General features: G+C 54.8%; 2 protein-coding genes across 4 annotated transcripts; one reads left to right on the top strand and one right to left on the bottom strand.

Moving 5' to 3' along the window:
* The first annotated feature begins 98 nt into the window (after window positions 1–98).
* Window positions 99–13424, top strand: Ints11 (integrator complex subunit 11). Its single transcript, XM_026414919.2, has 17 exons — window positions 99–224; window positions 2743–2840; window positions 3223–3296; window positions 4340–4568; window positions 9633–9731; window positions 9808–9842; window positions 10162–10300; window positions 10709–10773; window positions 11207–11396; window positions 11516–11599; window positions 11950–12039; window positions 12115–12277; window positions 12394–12501; window positions 12581–12642; window positions 12708–12850; window positions 12923–13052; window positions 13162–13424. The coding sequence occupies exons 1-17, from the start codon at window positions 197–199 to the stop codon at window positions 13225–13227; spliced, it is 1803 nt and encodes a 600-aa protein (XP_026270704.1). The 5' UTR covers window positions 99–196; the 3' UTR covers window positions 13228–13424.
* A 101-nt stretch (window positions 13425–13525) lies between these two features.
* Window positions 13526–16259, bottom strand: Pusl1 (pseudouridine synthase like 1). Of its 3 annotated transcripts, none has more exons than XM_026414921.2 (8): window positions 16142–16259; window positions 15856–15913; window positions 15550–15740; window positions 15217–15366; window positions 14955–15125; window positions 14233–14287; window positions 14069–14162; window positions 13526–13736 (listed from the first exon to the last, which is right to left on the bottom strand). In XM_026414921.2, the coding sequence occupies exons 1-8, from the start codon at window positions 16198–16200 to the stop codon at window positions 13630–13632; spliced, it is 885 nt and encodes a 294-aa protein (XP_026270706.2). In that variant the 5' UTR covers window positions 16201–16259; the 3' UTR covers window positions 13526–13629. The 3 variants fall into 3 exon arrangements, with proteins under 3 accessions (XP_026270706.2, XP_026270705.2, XP_077647643.1); XM_026414920.2 differs by having other exon boundaries at window positions 13991–14162; window positions 16142–16258; XM_077791517.1 differs by having other exon boundaries at window positions 13991–14162; window positions 15550–15737; window positions 16142–16258.
* Window positions 16260–16415: the final 156 nt, after the last annotated feature.

Raw genomic sequence — 16415 nt, 5'->3', positions numbered from 1 at the left:
GTGCACTCTGATTGGTGGCCACCTGTCCAATCCGGATTCCACGCACCAGCCCGCGTTTCCGGCGAGCAGACCGGAAGTTGGCGCCGTGGTGGCACCTGCGCAGTGCGTCGCCGCGGCTAGTTGGGTGGCGCGTCCCTGGCCCTCCCTGTCAGCGGAGCACGGAGCATCTGCGCTGAGGGCCCGCCGCGAGCGCAGGATGCCTGAGATCAGAGTGACTCCCTTGGGTGAGTCGGAGCCGCCGAGGACGTGCGGCATTTTGCCCTGAGTCTGCGCACTCTGAGGGCCGGGCGCCTTTGCCCCCGCGGGCCGCCTGCGCTGTACCCACTGGGAGACTGTGAGCAGGCGGCGCGGGGCAGGAGTAGGGGCAGGTCAGAGCCGGGGCCTCCTCGCCTCCTCTTCCTGGCTCGAGGTCCAAAGGTTTGGGGGTTGGTCTTGGCTCCAGAGCTTGCTGTGACTTCAAGGGGGCTCAGTTACCATACTCAGGCTCCTTAGCACTGAAACCAGCATGAGACCACCTGGGGTTAGGTGGCTAGCAGGTACAGTGTGGGTCCTGCGGAGGTGCTGTTTTTGTGTCTAGCCGCGCAGTGGGTTTAAGTCCAGCCACCGGGTCTACATCATGGCTGTGGGTGCCTCCATCAGCGTGCTGACCCCTCCCTGCACGTGAACTGCTGCTTGAACACCCTTTGTGCCCACCTCTGCTTCCTCAGCTCCCCTCCACCTCCACCGTTTGGTTCCTCTCTCTGGCTGTGTCCCACCTCCACCCTCTGCTGCTCATGCCAAGGTTACCCCCAACCAACCTTCAGTAGCATCCTGTCTTGCCAGTGTCTGCAACGTTAAAAAAAAAAAAAAAAAAAGCTTCACTTTTGAGAAAAAAGTATAGATTCACACTTCTTGAAGTCTTTTATATATATATGTATATGTATATATGTATATTTATTTATTTATTTTAGTTGTAGATGGACAAATACCTTTATTTTTTTAAGAGAGAGAGATTTTTTAAATATTTATTTATTTTTTTAGTTTTTCGGTGGACACAACATCTTTGTTTGTATGTGGTGCTGAGGATCGAACCTGGGTGGCATGCATGCCAGGCGAGCATGCTACCACTTGAGCCACATCCCCAGCCCCAAAATACCTTTGTTTATTTATTTTTATATGTTGCTGAGAACTGAACCCGGTGCTGAGAACTGAACCCAGTGCCTCACGCATACAAGGCAAGCACTCTACCACTGAGCCACAACTCCAGCTCTTCTTGAGGTCTTGAAATCCAGAGTCCCAGAAACTGTCTCAATATCTCTGGCTTTCTGTGTGCACATATGCTATTTGTGGCCCTAGAACTTGCTTCCTTCCCTGAACAGAGTGTCTGGAGGATCTTTCCATTTGGATGTCCTGCTCGGGATTCCAGATCCCCTTGGCCAGATAGTCTCCCCAGGTTACTCCACTGTAGGGCCTTTACACAGCTGTCCTTCCATCTTCCTACCCACTCACCCCCTGCTGGGAAGTCATGTTCTCCAGAGTCTTTCCAGCCATGGTTCCGGAGCTTTGGAAGAACTGCCAGTGCCTAAGAACTAGTGTTGGAATTCGGGTCACCAAACCTGGCCCTGTACTTTGTGGCTATGTGCTCATGGGTGCTTCCATGACCCCGGGTCCTTCCCTTTCCCCTCCCATAAACATCTGGAGGGTCTCTGGACCTGACTTGGCCTCAAGTCTAGAGGTGCAGTAGGGAAGAGACAGCTGGGACCCTCTCCTCTGGGGCTCTTGTCTGCAAGACAACCCAAGACCCCTGCCATGCCTGCCTGAAACCAGCAGGCTGATGGGTCATGGCCAGGTCAACTTGATGGGTATGATGCTGCCAGATGGTTGGTTCAGGTAGATGGCAGAAGCAGATGTGTAGGATTTAAGGTGGAAACCAGACTATTTGGTGTCCTCAGATCCCCACTGAGGCTTGGGCTGTGTTCCTCTGTTTGTAGCTTCCAGGCTCCAGAGGAAGTGACAGATGGCCACATAGGGTCAGGTGTGTTTCCATCTGGCCAAGGCCTTAGACTGCAGAAGCTGGTGGGGTCTCTTGGAAGTCAGAAGAATGAGTGGGACCATGGTTGGCAAGAGCTAGGGATGCAGTGGTGTGGCACAGCATTCCCACTGCCTGGGTTGGGTTGTTCCTGCTGTAGCCATAGTTGTCGGCTATTGCTGGACAGCCAGGGCTGTATCCCTGTGAGTGACTTGAGGCCACCTGGGTGTCTTTCTGTAGCAGTACCACCATAAGGCACCCTGGACCCCCCAATGAGTCCCAAAATAGAAGACCTCAGTTCACAGCTTGGCTAAGTGCCCACAAATGGCCCTGTCAAGCTCTGGAACTTGAGAGCAGCAGTGAGACCCACAGAGCAGTGGTTTGCCTGTTATTAGAGCTAGGACCACAGCCAGTGCTTGGGTATCTTCCATTGGGGTTGCCCCCAACTTTGAGAATTGAGGGGAAGCTTGGTGGAAGAGGGCACTTTGACCCTAGGCTAGTAGCTCAGCATTTCGTCCCCTCCCTGTGCATTTCTCTTGCCTGCAAGTGGAGGTGGCTGTCTTCTTAGCCCATGCTCTGTCTATACAGTGGCCTTGGGGTCCAGTGCCCCAGCTCAGCTCTGCAGAGTCTGGGAGGTGACAGTGCGGGCAGCACTTGCAGCAGTGAAAGAGGGAATTTGGGGGCAGAAGGAGGAGGTATGGCCATACCTATCACCTGCCCTTTCTCTTGAGCAGGGGCTGGGCAGGATGTGGGCCGCAGCTGCATCCTGGTCTCCATCGCGGGCAAGAATGTCATGCTGGACTGCGGGATGCACATGGGCTTCAATGATGATGTGAGTCCTGAATGCAGGTGCCCGGAGGGAGGGTCCATCTCGCAGTTGCTCCTTGTAGTTGTCTGTTATAGGATCCCTGGGTCTTGGAGTGAGAAGGCAAGTGGGCAGCAGTGAGCATGCCTGGCCAGCTGTACCCATTCAGGGTGGGGTGAGGCTCCCTGGTTCCTGCTGGGTTTCTGTAGGCTGGGCTTTAGGAGGTGCTGGGTAGTGAGGTTGGTGGTGACTTTAGCCAGCAGCTTGTCCTTCCAGGCAGCTGTGAGCAGCCAGTGGTTGACGCTATCAGCTGGGTGTATGCTACTCCTGGGGTGCCAGCTGTATGCCCCCATTCCTGGAGACTGCGGTGGCCTGCTGTGTTCTCACCTCTCCCATGGTTTCTCCTCAGAGGCGCTTTCCTGACTTCTCCTACATCACCCAGAATGGCCGGCTGACTGACTTCCTGGACTGTGTGATCATCAGGTCGGCTTCCTTTAGGGGCCTTTCTCCTCCCCTACCCACAGAGGCTACAGGTGTGGTGTCTTGCCTGCTGACTGTGTCATGGAGTCCTGTCCCCAGGTTTCCTGTGTGGCACTCAGGGTGGTGGTCAGCCCCTCAGAACTAGGGGGCACTCCATGCTAATTGTCCCTGCTGACTGTGTCCCCAAGTGTGTGGACTAGAGTCTGGTAAGTGCCCTAAGAAGCTGAGTGGGGCAGGGCAGTGCCTAGATGGTATGCTTCACCTTCATCCCAGGCTGCTCTTCAGGCCCTGACTGGGTAGCAGAGATTGGGTCCTCTGGTTGGTTCTGTCCTGTTTCACTGGTCACACACCCCATCTCCTTGCTCTTTCTCCCCAACCCCAGCCTTGGTCCCGTTCTTTTGCTGTCTCTGGAACATTAAGCCCACTGATTGTTCTCATTCCTGACCCTGATCCTAACACTTCGCTCTAGGTTCGTGGTCTCCCTAGCCACCTGTCACCTCCCCAGCTTGACAGGCTGATTCAGGGGAGGCACCTTTGCCTTCCCCCTCCCTGCTCTCACCCTCAGGCTCTATCCCATCAATCCCTGCTGTCACCACCTGCTCTGAGTGGCCTTGCCTGATTGCCTCAGCATTCTGGTACTGTCTCTCAGTGGCCAGAGGAGTCCTTTGGGCTGAAGCACCCTATGTTGGGAAGCTGGGTCCTCGGCTGCTTGGATGTCTGTGGTTTGGGACATGGTCATGGGCTGCTTGCCTACCCTGGGGTAGAGACAACAGCTCTCCCCTCCTCTGATGCCATCCCCCTCAGCTGCCTTGTTTCTGTGCAGAGCACGTCTATAGCTAAGACGTGTTTTAGTTACCGATTTGTTTCCTGCTCTGCGTGTTCAGGCTGCACATTTGGGAAGATAGCGGTTCTTATATTTGTTATCCTTGACTTCAGTAATCAGGAGGGTGTCTTCAGTGAATGAGTGGAGTGACCCATGAGCCCAGAACTGGAGTGGGGTGGCTGAGAGAGGGTGATCCCAGGCCAACTGGTGCCTGTCCTTCCAGCCACTTCCACCTGGACCACTGTGGAGCACTCCCCTACTTCAGCGAGATGGTGGGCTATGATGGACCCATCTACATGACCCATCCCACCCAGGCCATCTGCCCCATCCTGCTGGAGGACTACCGCAAGATTGCCGTGGACAAGAAAGGCGAGGCCAACTTCTTTACCTCCCAGATGATCAAAGACTGCATGAAGAAGGTGGTAGCTGTCCACTTGCACCAGACAGTTCAGGTCAGGGTCCCCAAGTGCCCAGGCTGGCACAGTGCTCTCTAGGGCTCCTCCTGCACACAGTCTGTGAGGTCCAGTGGATTTGGACTCCAATCACCCCATCTCACTATTTTGCCCAGGCCTGTAGGACCACCAGGAGGCAGCAGTGGGCAGGTGACCCAGATTTGGCATGTAGCCTGGGGGAGTGCACTTGTGTGACAGGAGGCTTTTGTTCAGGTGACACTAAAGAGACCATCTGCCACCTTCTGCCTCAGGACACTTGTACTGTCTGAGCACACCGAGATAAAGGGCACATGTGGTCTATCAGACACTGAGGGAGTCTGTTTTGTTTTTGTTACTGGGGCTAAACTTAGGGCTTTGCAGATCCTAGGCAAGGGCTCTGACTCTGAGTTCTACCCACAGCCTGTCGCCTGGTCTCCTGGCGTGTTGCTAGGTAGGGGGCAGAGACCAGCCCTCGGGATAGGCAAGCCCTGATGGGTGCCCCAGATCGAGCTATGAGGAGTGAGGGTGAAAGAGGGAATGAGGGTTTTAAACAGGTGAGTAACAAGTCAGCTTGAACAAAGCTGTTCACAAAGATTGTGGATTTGCTGTTTCTTAAGAGCCTCTGGGTTTTGCTTTATGTATTTTGAAATTACATTACTAGGTGCCTACACATTTTGGATCATTTTATTCTGATTGAATATTTGGTCAATATAAAGGGTATGATTTACCTTAAATGTTTCTTATCTTGAGATTTTATCTGAGATCCTGGTAATATAGTAATGCCACCTACCACTCCACTTTTTTTCCTTTTTCTTTTCTTTCTTTCTTTTTTATAGTACCAGGCATTGAACCCAGAGGTACTTAACCACTGAGCCACATCCCCAGCCCCTTTTTATATTTTATTTATTAACAGGGTAACTGACTTGCTTAGGGCCTCACTGAGTTGCTGAGGCTGGCTTTGAATCTACAATCCTACTGCCTCAGCCTCCTGACCCACTGGGATCACAGGTGTGTGCCACTACACCTGGCATTTTTCCTCTTTCTTTCTTTCTTTCTTTTCTTTCTTTCTTTCTTTCTTTCTTTCTTTCTTTCTTTCTTTCTTTCTTTCTTTCTTTCTTTCTTTCTTTCTTTCTTTCTTTCTAGCTGTGCTCTGGGGATTAAACCCATGGCCTCACTCATGATAGACAAGCGTTGTACCACTTAGCTGCACCCCCAGCCCTATCTATCTATCTATCCATCTATCTATCCATCCATCCGTCCATACCAGGGATTAAACTCAGGGGTGCTTAACCACTGAGCCACTCCCCACTCCCTTTTTAATTTGAGACAGGGTCTCCCTAAGTTATTGAAGCTGGCCACAAATTGGTAGTCCTCCTGTCTCACCCTCCTGAGTTGCTGGGATTACCTGTGTGTACCACTGCTTCTCGCCAGTTTTCTTTTTTTTTTTTTTTTTTTTTTTTTAAGAGAGAGTGAGAGAGGAGAGAGAGAGAGAGAGAGAAAGAATTTTTTAATATTTATTTTTTAGTTCTCGGCGGACACAACATCTTTGTTGGTATGTGGTGCTGAGGATCGAACCCGGGTCGCACGCATACCAGGCGAGCGCGATACCGCTTGAGCCACATCCCCAGCCCCCGCCAGTTTTCACCTTTTGGTCTGGATAATTTACCTTCTGCCTAAAGAATACCAGTGTGGATGAATTCCTTTGATTTATATTTGTCTGCAGATGGATTTATTTTACTCTCATTGTTTTCTTGAATTTTTTCTTTCCAGGTTTTCCTGATCCTCCTCCTTTTATTTTTGTTTTTAATATTTATTTCTTTTAGTTATAGGTTGGCACTATACCTTTATTTTATTTTTATGTGGTGCTGAGGATTGAACCCAGTGCCTCATGGATGCTAGGTGAGCACTCTACCTCTGAGCCACATCCCCAGCCCCCTCTTCCACAATACCTTTATTTCACATATTTATTTATTTAATTAATTTTTTTTTGAATTTTTTTTTTTAATATTTATTTTTTAGTTCTCGGCAGACACAACATCTTTGTTGGTATGTGGTGCTGAGGATCGAACCCGGGCCGCACGCATGCCAGGCGAGCGCGCTACCGCTTGAGCCACATCCCCAGCCCCTCACATATTTATTTTTATGTGGTGCTGAGGATCGAATCCAGGGTCTTGTATGTGTGAGGCGAGCGCTCTACCGCTGAGCCACAACCCCAGCCCCCTCCTTTTTTTTTAAAATTTATTTATTTATTTTTTTAAGTTATCGGCAGACACAACATCTTTGTTGGTATGTGGTGCTGAGGATCGAACCCGGGCCGCACGCATGCCAGGCGAGCGCGATACCGCCTGAGCCACATTCCCAGCCCCTCTTTTTTTAAATAATTTTTTTTAACGTGGTACTGAGGATCGAGCCTAGTATCTCACACATAATAGGCAATTGTTCTACCACTGAGCCACAACCCCAGCCCCCCTCATCCTTTTTTTTTTAATCAATTTTTTTAATTTATCAATGGACACAATATCTTTATTTTGTTTATTTATTTTTATGTGGTGCTGAGGCTCGAACCCAGGGTCTCACGTGCGAGGCAAGCGCTCTACCGCTGAGCCACAACCCCAGCCCTCCTTTTTTTTTTTTAATAATTTTTTTTTTTTTATGTGGTACTGAGGATCAAGCCCAGTATCTCACACATAATCGGCAATTGTTCTACCACTGAGCCACAACCCCAGCCTCCTCATTCTTTTTTTTTCTTTTAGTAATATCTATCTTTAGTTGTAGGTGGACACAATTCTTTTATTATTTATTTCTGTGTGGTGCTGAGGATCCAACCCAGGGCCTCACACATGCCAGGCGAGTGCTCTACTGCTGAGCCCCCGCCTCCTCATTCTTGAAGGACTCTTTTCTCACTGTACGGTACAGACTGGGGGAGAGCTGGGAAAGCTCTTGTGTATTGGAGTGGTTGAGAGACTGGCGAATCTGTCTCAGCCCATAGATATACTGTGGTTCTGTCTTCCATTTGCAGATTTCTATAGTTGTTTTCTCCAAAGTAGACTGTGCCCACAGGGTGTAGGTCAGGTGAGGTCATTCAGCTGGTGACCTGGTCATGTCACTATCTGATCCTGGATGGTACTGGTTGACATGGGCACCATGGCATAGGGAACTGGGCCAGCAGAAACCAGTGAGGCAAGGCCAGTAAGAAATATGCTAGGGATGTTTTCCACCTGCTAAGGTGTGTCCTGGATGCCACTGCAGGGCAGATGGGCAAAGCAGTGACCTACGTGGTGGCCAGTCATTGTGGCCAAAGAGGTGCTAGTGGCCCAGCAGAGCTGACATCCTACATCTCCGGCTGCACATCTGGACCTGCCTTGTGAGCTCCTGCAGCAAAGCTGGTGTTAAAGTCCACTCCCTGATGGTGGTCACCTTGGAAGTGAGGTGACCCTTCACAGCAGACTTAATGGGAAATGGGCAGCCTTGTCCCCGAGAGTTCCTTAAGTAATACTGAGGAGTCGGGAAGGAGGGCGGTGTGCAGACACCCATGTGGCACCTCCAGCATCACACACCCCTTCTGTGACCCCTCTTGTTTTCAGGGCTCACACCCAAAACCCAGGCCAAAGGAGGCAACTTTGACTGGGAGGACACTTTTTTTTTTAAGACATTTATTTATTTATATGTGGTGCTGAGAATCGACCCCAGTGCCTCACACATGCGAGGCAAGTTCACTACTGCGGAGCCACAGCCCCAGCCCCATGGGAGGACACGTTTTGACAGTCCAGTGACCCTTGTCCCGTCCTCCGGTCTTCCTGCTGAGATGAATGGCAGGCAAAGGCCATGCTGGGTTCTCCAGCCCCACCACTCTCTGAGCCTGACCTCCTGGAGTGCAAGGGGCCAGGTATGCCATGAGGAATGGGAACGTTCCCACCACTGCAGGCTGGGCCGCTGGGATTTTAGAGACTGGATTCTTGCACCCTACTTGGGGTTCTCTTTCTGAGTCTGCGAAAGAAAGGTCTGTGTTCAAAAGCCCCCTCCCCTTTTTTTAAAAAATTTTTAAGTTTTTTAGTTGTAGTTGGACCTTTGTTTTATTTATTTATTTTAGTGTGGTGCTGAGGAGGATTGAGCCCAGGGCCTTTTACCTGCCAGGGAAGCGCTCTACCACTGCGCCACAACCCCAGCCCAGAAGGGCCCATTTAATAGAAGGGAGGCCTGGGCAGCTGTCTGGGCCACCCCTGTGGGCCCTGATTGCAGGACTGCAGCTTGCAGCCAGGAATGTCCCTCCTCGACTGCTGCCATGGGCCTGTCCTCTGAGGCTCCTGCAGGGCCACCCTCACGAGGAAAGGCCTGGCCAACAGTCTCTCGTCCCACACTCCAGCACGCCTCCGTCTGCCGTTCTCCTGTGGGTCCTGGCTGTGCTGTGGCCTGCGTGCCGATTTCTCAGCCCTTGGGGTCGTCTGCCTCCTCTATCCTTCTGTCTTGTGCTTCATGCTGTTTCACCCTCAAAGTTTAGCCCGTTGTTTTTGTTTTGTTTTTAATAAATTTGTTCATTTTTAAATTTTTATTTATTTTTTAATGTGGTACTGAGAATCGAACCCAGTGCCTCACATGTGCTAGGCAAGTGCTCTACCACTGGGCCATAACCCCAGCCCTGGTTTTCTTCAATGTGTTGGTAAATTCACCTACTGAATTCATTTAGGTTATTAGAATCTTCACTCTTGTGTAGTTTCTTGGACTTTGCCTCTATTCTCAGTCCTGCCTCTTTCTCTCTGTGGAGGTAAGGGTCTGTGGGGTTCCTCAGGACCAGAGCCTGGGGTGTGGTACTGGGCACCTGAGTGGTCAGCATGTATTGTGCCACACAGGCCTGGAGAATCCCCTTCTTGGGAGCTGAGAGGACACCTAAAGCCATGTTGTCTGGAACAGTGTCTAGGAACTTTGCAGGCTTTAAACTGCCACCTCTGTTGCTCTCCAGCTTGCCTCACCTCCTGGGGTGGCTTTTGCATGAGGGATGGAGTTGGTGGGAGACTTGGGAGATGCTGACTTCAGCTACACCTGCCCTGCACCTGTAGGCCCAAGCTCAACCCTCTGCTCTCTCTGCAGGTGGATGATGAGCTAGAGATCAAGGCCTACTACGCGGGCCATGTGCTGGGGGCGGCCATGTTCCAGATCAAAGTGGGCTCAGAGTCTGTGGTCTACACGGTCAGTGGAGGGGCCTGTGGTTCAGCAAGGCTGCCTGGGGTTGGGAGACCCTCCTCACTGTTGCCTTCTTTGCCAGGGTGATTATAACATGACCCCGGACCGCCACTTGGGGTAAGTAGGCCTCTGTGCTTCATCCTGTGGGTTCCTTCTGGACTAGAGACCTGTGGTGTGGTGGTGCTGGGCACCTGAGCCGTCAGCGCATTGGTGTCCCCAACAAGTTTTGTATGTGGTGTAGAGAGCCCTAACCTTGGGAACCCAGAGGCAGGAAGGCACAGGTCTAGGCTGGGGCCTCTACCAGCCCTTCTGAGGGTGCTACCCGTAACGTACAACTGGATCTAGGAAAGGGGCAGGCTGCTGGCAGAGTGGTTCAGGAAGGTGGCTGTGAGTGGGGCTGGGACAGTCCACTACCAGCCACACCCACCCATTATAGTGCTGCTTGGATTGACAAGTGCCGTCCCAACCTGCTCATCACGGAGTCCACCTATGCCACAACCATCCGGGACTCCAAGCGCTGCCGCGAGCGAGACTTCCTGAAGAAAGTCCACGAGACCGTGGAGCGTGGCGGGAAGGTAGCTGTGTCTGCTCTGGGATGGAAGCCAGCCCCACCCAGCTATGCAGGCCCTGCCACCCTGATGTGTGTCAGGTCTTGGGGGGTGGTGGTGGGGTGCTGCTTATTTAGCACTGAGGAGAAAAACCCTGAAGAACCTTCCCTAGGAGATGGCAGCTCCCCGGCTTCAGATGGGATGAAGGGCTATCCAGAGCATCCCATGGCCCCTGCTGTCTGCTCGTGGCTGGGAACCAGGCTGTGTGCAGGGTCGGGGCCTGGGCCATGCCTCTGACTGGACACTGCCTTTGACCACTGAAATCAGCCAGCACAGTCTCACAAAGATAGGCACAATGAGCAAGTTATCACCAGCTATGCTGGGTGTGGGTGGCATGGCCAGGGGCTCCACCTGAGTTGGCCTCACCTCCCTCAGGTGCTGATCCCTGTGTTTGCACTGGGCCGTGCTCAGGAGCTCTGCATCTTGCTGGAGACCTTCTGGTAGGTGCAGAGAAGACTACTCCTGGCCTGAGGGTAGCGGGGGGCACATGGCCTGTGCACAGCCTGGGTGGGAGGTGGCCTGAAAAGTCAAGGCAGCACCGACCACTGTTGGAGCCCCATGGTTAGGGTGCCAGCGACATGGCCCTGCTCAGTGTTGGTGGGTGGAGCTGGCCATGTACCTGCAGGCCAGCATCATCAACATCATTGGTAGCTGGTCTCAGGGTCTCTGGTCCAGCTCTAAACTTGCCACACAAGCTCTGGGACACTCGTGTTATAGGATACAGGCTGCAGGTACTGGCCTTATGGCCACAGGGGTGGAGAGAGCTGGGAGCTCAGTTCCTCGACTCTGGCCAAGCTGTGAGGTGAAGGGCATGAGTGACATGGCCCAGGCTGACCCTGGCAGTGACCACTAACCAGGTCGGTGGGCCCACAGGGAACGCATGAACCTGAAAGTGCCCATCTACTTTTCCACGGGCTTGACGGAGAAGGCCAACCACTACTACAAGCTCTTCATCACCTGGACCAACCAGAAGATTCGGAAGACCTTTGTTCAGAGGAATATGTTTGAATTCAAGCATATCAAAGCCTTCGACCGGGCATTTGCTGACAACCCAGGCCCCATGGTTAGACCCTGTGGGCAGCATCCCATGTCAGGCACAGAGGATTCCTGGTCAGAAGCTGGGGCCTGTGGTGGGGCTGGGCAAGGAGTCTATTGCCCTGACCACCTTCATCCATCCCTTAGGTTGTGTTTGCCACACCAGGGATGCTGCATGCTGGCCAGTCCCTGCAGATCTTCCGAAAGTGGGCAGGAAATGAGAAGAACATGGTGAGGGCTCTGGGCCCAGAGCCAGCTCCTGAGAGGTGGCCACAGGAGCTCCCTACAGCTAGAGGGCAGATGGATGGTTCTTTACCCACCCTGTCCCCAAGCTGCCCATGGACCTGGCTTTAGGCTGGTCTGAGGTCACTGATGGTGGGGGTGCTAGTGTCCAACTCAGGCAGCTCAGACCTGGGGAACTGAGCAGCCATGATGGTGGGCTCTGGGCCTGGTCCCCCAAGGTCTGCAGCTGGCTGGGTGGAAGCAGCCTCCTCCAGTGGGGGTATTCCACTTCCAGGTGGAAGCCCTGGTGTGTACGCAGCTGGGTGGCCACATGGCTGAGCCTTATCCTTGCCCTACAGGTCATTATGCCTGGTTACTGTGTGCAGGGCACCGTGGGCCACAAGATTCTCAGTGGGCAGCGCAAGTTGGAGATGGAAGGGCGACAGGTGGTGAGTCTTCATCCTCGCCCACGGGCTTGGGGACAGTGGCCCCCTGGCACTGACATCTGTACCTTGGTGCTACAGCTGGAGGTGAAGATGCAGGTGGAGTACATGTCGTTCAGTGCCCACGCTGACGCCAAGGGCATCATGCAGCTGGTGGGGCAGGCAGAGCCAGAGCGTGTGCTGCTGGTGCACGGGGAGGCCAAGAAGATGGAGTTCCTCCGGCAGAAGATTGAGCAGGAGTTCCGTAGGTGGCCATGGGGTGCTGCAGAGGGTCACCAAGCAGGGCCCACCCCTGGGACTGGTGCAGACAGGACTGGCCAGCTCAGATTGAGGTTCTGTCTGCACCATCTCTACCCCCAGGGGTCAGCTGCTACATGCCAGCCAACGGTGAGACGGTGACGCTGCCTACGAGCCCCAGCATCCCTGTGGGCATCTCTCTGGGACTGCTGAAGCGGGAGATGGCGCAGGGTATGAGGGGCAGGTTGGGCACCAGGCAGGGTGGCTGGTGAGTGGGTGACATGTGTTGATAGCCACACTCTTCTCACAGGGCTACTTCCTGAGGCCAAGAAGCCCCGGCTACTGCATGGCACCCTGATCATGAAGGACAGCGTGAGTGTGTGGATGGAGGTTGGGGGTAGCACCCCTACTTGTCCTGACCTGTCCCTGCCCCACAGAGCTTCCGGCTGGTATCCTCAGAGCAAGCCCTCAAGGAGCTAGGCCTGGCCGAGCACCAGCTGCGCTTCACCTGCCGTGTGCACCTGCAGGACACCCGCAAGGAACAGGAGACAGCCCTGCGAGTCTACAGCCACCTCAAAAGGTGTGCCTGGCCTTCCTCTCCACCCCACCCCCTCCGCCTGGGTAAGGCAGGTCTCACTATGCCTCTCCACAGCACCCTGAAGGACCACTGTGTGCAGCACCTCCCTGATGGCTCTGTGACGGTGGAGTCTATCCTTATCCAGGCTGCTGCCCACTCTGAGGACCCAGGCACCAAGGTGCTGTTAGTTTCTTGGACATACCAGGTAGGTGGTTGGAATCGCCAGTGCCCCATGGGGAAGGGTAGGTGGGCTCTCTCCCTTGGCAGCCTGTGCTACCTGGAGCAGGGTGACGGCCTTCTCGCCTTTTTTGTAGGATGAGGAGCTGGGGAGCTTCCTCACGGCACTGCTCAAGAAGGGTCTCCCCCAGGCCCCCAGCTGATGCACTGACCACCCAGGCTTTCACCTCTGCCTTTCACTGTGCCCAGCAAGAGAAACTCAGCTTCCACTCCTGGATTCTGGGTGCTCTGTGTGAGCAGATCCCATGGCCAGGCTGGCTGCAGAACTTGTTCTAGGACAAGGCCAGAGATACAGCTGGCCTAAGTGTATACCTCTGTCAATAAACAAGCCTCAGGGGTCTCCTCACCTTTTATTCTTGCTCCCAGGCCCCTGGAAGATAGGGGTAGTATTCCTGGAAAAGCAGAACCAGGGACATTTGGGTGCTTACACCTGTTTCCTGCACCCCAATCTGTGTCAGCCTCCTCAAGGGCAGAGGGGGGGTGGTCCAGGGTGGCAGGGACTCTGGGGAGGTTGAGATCGAAAGGAAGCAAGAGGGGTGGATGTGCTATGTATGTTGATCAAGGTGACCAGGCTCAACAGCCAGACCTAGGGTTCTGTGGCCAGGGTCATCATTTCCATACTGTGGACCCTGCAGGGTGCAGGAGGCAGGACCTGTGGATAGACTTTAGGTCAGCCTGGGGTGGGGGTCACCCTAGAGCCACCACCGGAGGGATTTTGCTCAAGGGGCCTGAAAACAGGGCTCTGAATCCCATGCTGTGGCAACTCCTCTCCAGCTCCCCTCCTGCAGCCTTCCCATTGGGTACCTGGGTTTCTATGTGTTGGACAGCAGGTTTCTATATCTTGACCTCAAGATCCCCCTCCCTCAGGGAAGACCCAGCCTGGATGGGTGTGGTGCTGCCTCTTACCAAGGTCCCTGAGGCCTCCATACAGCACTGACTTCAGAAACAGCCCATGGGCTGGAGCAGGGTGGGCCTGGTACTTGCCTAGGGGATCTTGGCTCTCCAGAATCACCCTCACCTGGGTGGGTGTCAAAACCCCGAGCCCCACAGCCACTAGCACAGCTGTCATCCTTCGCACCTGCAACCCAGAATGAAGCTGCGACAGGGGTCTGCCTTGGCCCACCCCAGGAGGACCCAGGACAGCCCACCTGTCGGTACAGGAAAGACTGGCTCTCGAACTCCAGAGTCCAGAAGTGCAGCTTCCTAGGACATAGATGCCTGTGATATCCAAGCCGAAGGCCAGTCCCAGCCACCCAATCCCACCATGTGCTTTCAGACAAGAGTGTTTGTTGATAGGTTGGGGATGGGGACTAGTTGTCAGCTCTCCAAGTACTAGCCCTCACTTACCAACCATCCCCAGGAGGGGCCCATGGAAAGGAATCGAAAGCAGTCACAACCTGTGTGAGGCAGCAATGTACCGAGGGCCCTCACATGGAGAGACCACTAGGATGGGGATGCTCAGAGGGGGAGCGCAGCCTGCTTACTGCCAACACCCAACCCCTAGGCCTGGTGCTCTCCTGCCTGACTATGCAGAAGTCTCCCTTGGGGCTGCCCTTGACTGGGAAGGTTCTAGAAGTCAACAGCTGTCTCCACCCTCTGCAGGAGGCCTGCTGAGGGCAGTGGAACCCAGGCTGGGCTGGAACCACTAGTCCCAGTGAAACCTTTCAATGGCTGCCAAAGCCTATCTGCTGGGCAGAGCTCTGGGCAGGCAAAGGTTCTCAAGAGGAGGGTAATACTCTGTCCCCAACTCCCAGGCAGTGTGGGGGAGTGCTGTCCTGTCTTTTTGGGAGAGGTTCTGGAGCTGCATTTAGCCCTGGTGGCCTCCCAAGTGGCACCAGGTAGGACCACAGTGCAAAGCTCTCTTCCTCACCTGTTTTCCTCGGGGAGGACAAAGGGACTGGTGGGGCCAGGGGATACTGAGGCTCGGCGCAGTGTGCGCACTGGGCTAGCAGCCGGGCTGCCGGCTGACTGGAAGGCACTGAAGTCATGTGTCCCCAGGAGGTGCTGGGCAGCTTCCTGCATGGCAGGTACATCCAGACAGCTGCAGGACACCAGGCAGGCAGTCAGGAGGGAAGGCCCAGCAAGGGGCCTTGTGAGCCCCCTCCTCCTGACTTGCATTTACCCACACTCACTCTGTTCGGAGAGCCCAGCAAAGGTTTCGCTCAAACACAGGCAGCTGGTCAGGACCAGGACAGCCAGTGGCCAGACGGTACAGGTAGGTTCTGGAGGTAGCTGCATGGCGAGCATGAAAGTCACTGGGCACACGGAAGACCTGCAGAACCCTGTGGCAGCAGGTCAGGCTCAGCAAGGAATAACCCCACCCACATATCCAGGTGACACCTCAGTGCCTGCCCCTTCACCTCCAGGTTCTGCCCAGTCTGGACTTCCAGCCTCCACCCACCGTGGATCACGGGTGTCAAGGAAGAGTAGGGCACAGGATAACCATGCTCAGATTGGGGGCTCACCTGATGGCTGGGTGCCTCAGGTGAGTGTTGAGGGCCTGGGCCACCACCTCGGGGGAGAAGGGCGGCTGGCCCGGGCGGCGCTGGACATCCAGGTGTGCCGTGTTGCTCAGCGCGTGCACTCCCGCATCGGTACGGCTGGAGATGGTGAACCTGACTGGCTCTACCGAGTTCAGTCGCTCTGCGGCCTCCTGCTGCGACAAAGCTTTGGGGCAGCGGAGCTAGGGCCAGGGCCGCAGGGGACACATCCCCAGGCTCCCACCGGGGCCTCCCGGGGAGTTGCCTCCCTCCCAGCCGGGCAGACCTCACCTCCAGGTAGTTCTGCACTCCAATGGCACGTTGGGAGCCTCTGACGGCCGCGACTCCACTGCGGACAGAGGAGAGTGGGGTTACCTGATGAAGGCCATCGCGTCCTGCCCACCCCGCCCTAAGGCCAAACAAAGCATTTCCTGGGCCCGAAAGTTGGGCAAGCTGTACCCGGGCCACCCTGTCTGCCCGCTGACCCTGGATTTAACCCCCGCGAGCTCTCCCCGGCCGGGTCGCATCTTTCCTGCTAGCCAGGTGACGGATGTCGCGGGAAGGCCGAGATACGTACTTAAAACCAGTGCCCACGTACTGGAAATACACGAGGTAGCGCGCCCGCACTGAGCGCATCGCGCCGGAGGGACCCAAGGCTAGTGCCCCACGTGTCCTCAGGCCGGCCACGCCCACCGTGCCTGCGCCTGCGCGCTCCCCGCAGGCTGCCGGGGAGAGGCGGGGCTGAGGCGGGGCGAGGCCTAGGGAGCGGGTGGAAAGTGCCGCCGCCGCTGAGCGGCCTGCTGGGCCGCGACTGCGCCCTGGAGGCGCTCTCAGAGCCACTTATTGCCCCG

This window comes from Urocitellus parryii, chromosome 11 (assembly GCF_045843805.1).
Source record: "Urocitellus parryii isolate mUroPar1 chromosome 11, mUroPar1.hap1, whole genome shotgun sequence".
Lineage (NCBI taxonomy): Eukaryota > Metazoa > Chordata > Mammalia > Rodentia > Sciuridae > Urocitellus > Urocitellus parryii.
Note: the sequence above shows the minus strand (reverse complement) of the source record. Positions and strands in the feature narration are given on the sequence as shown.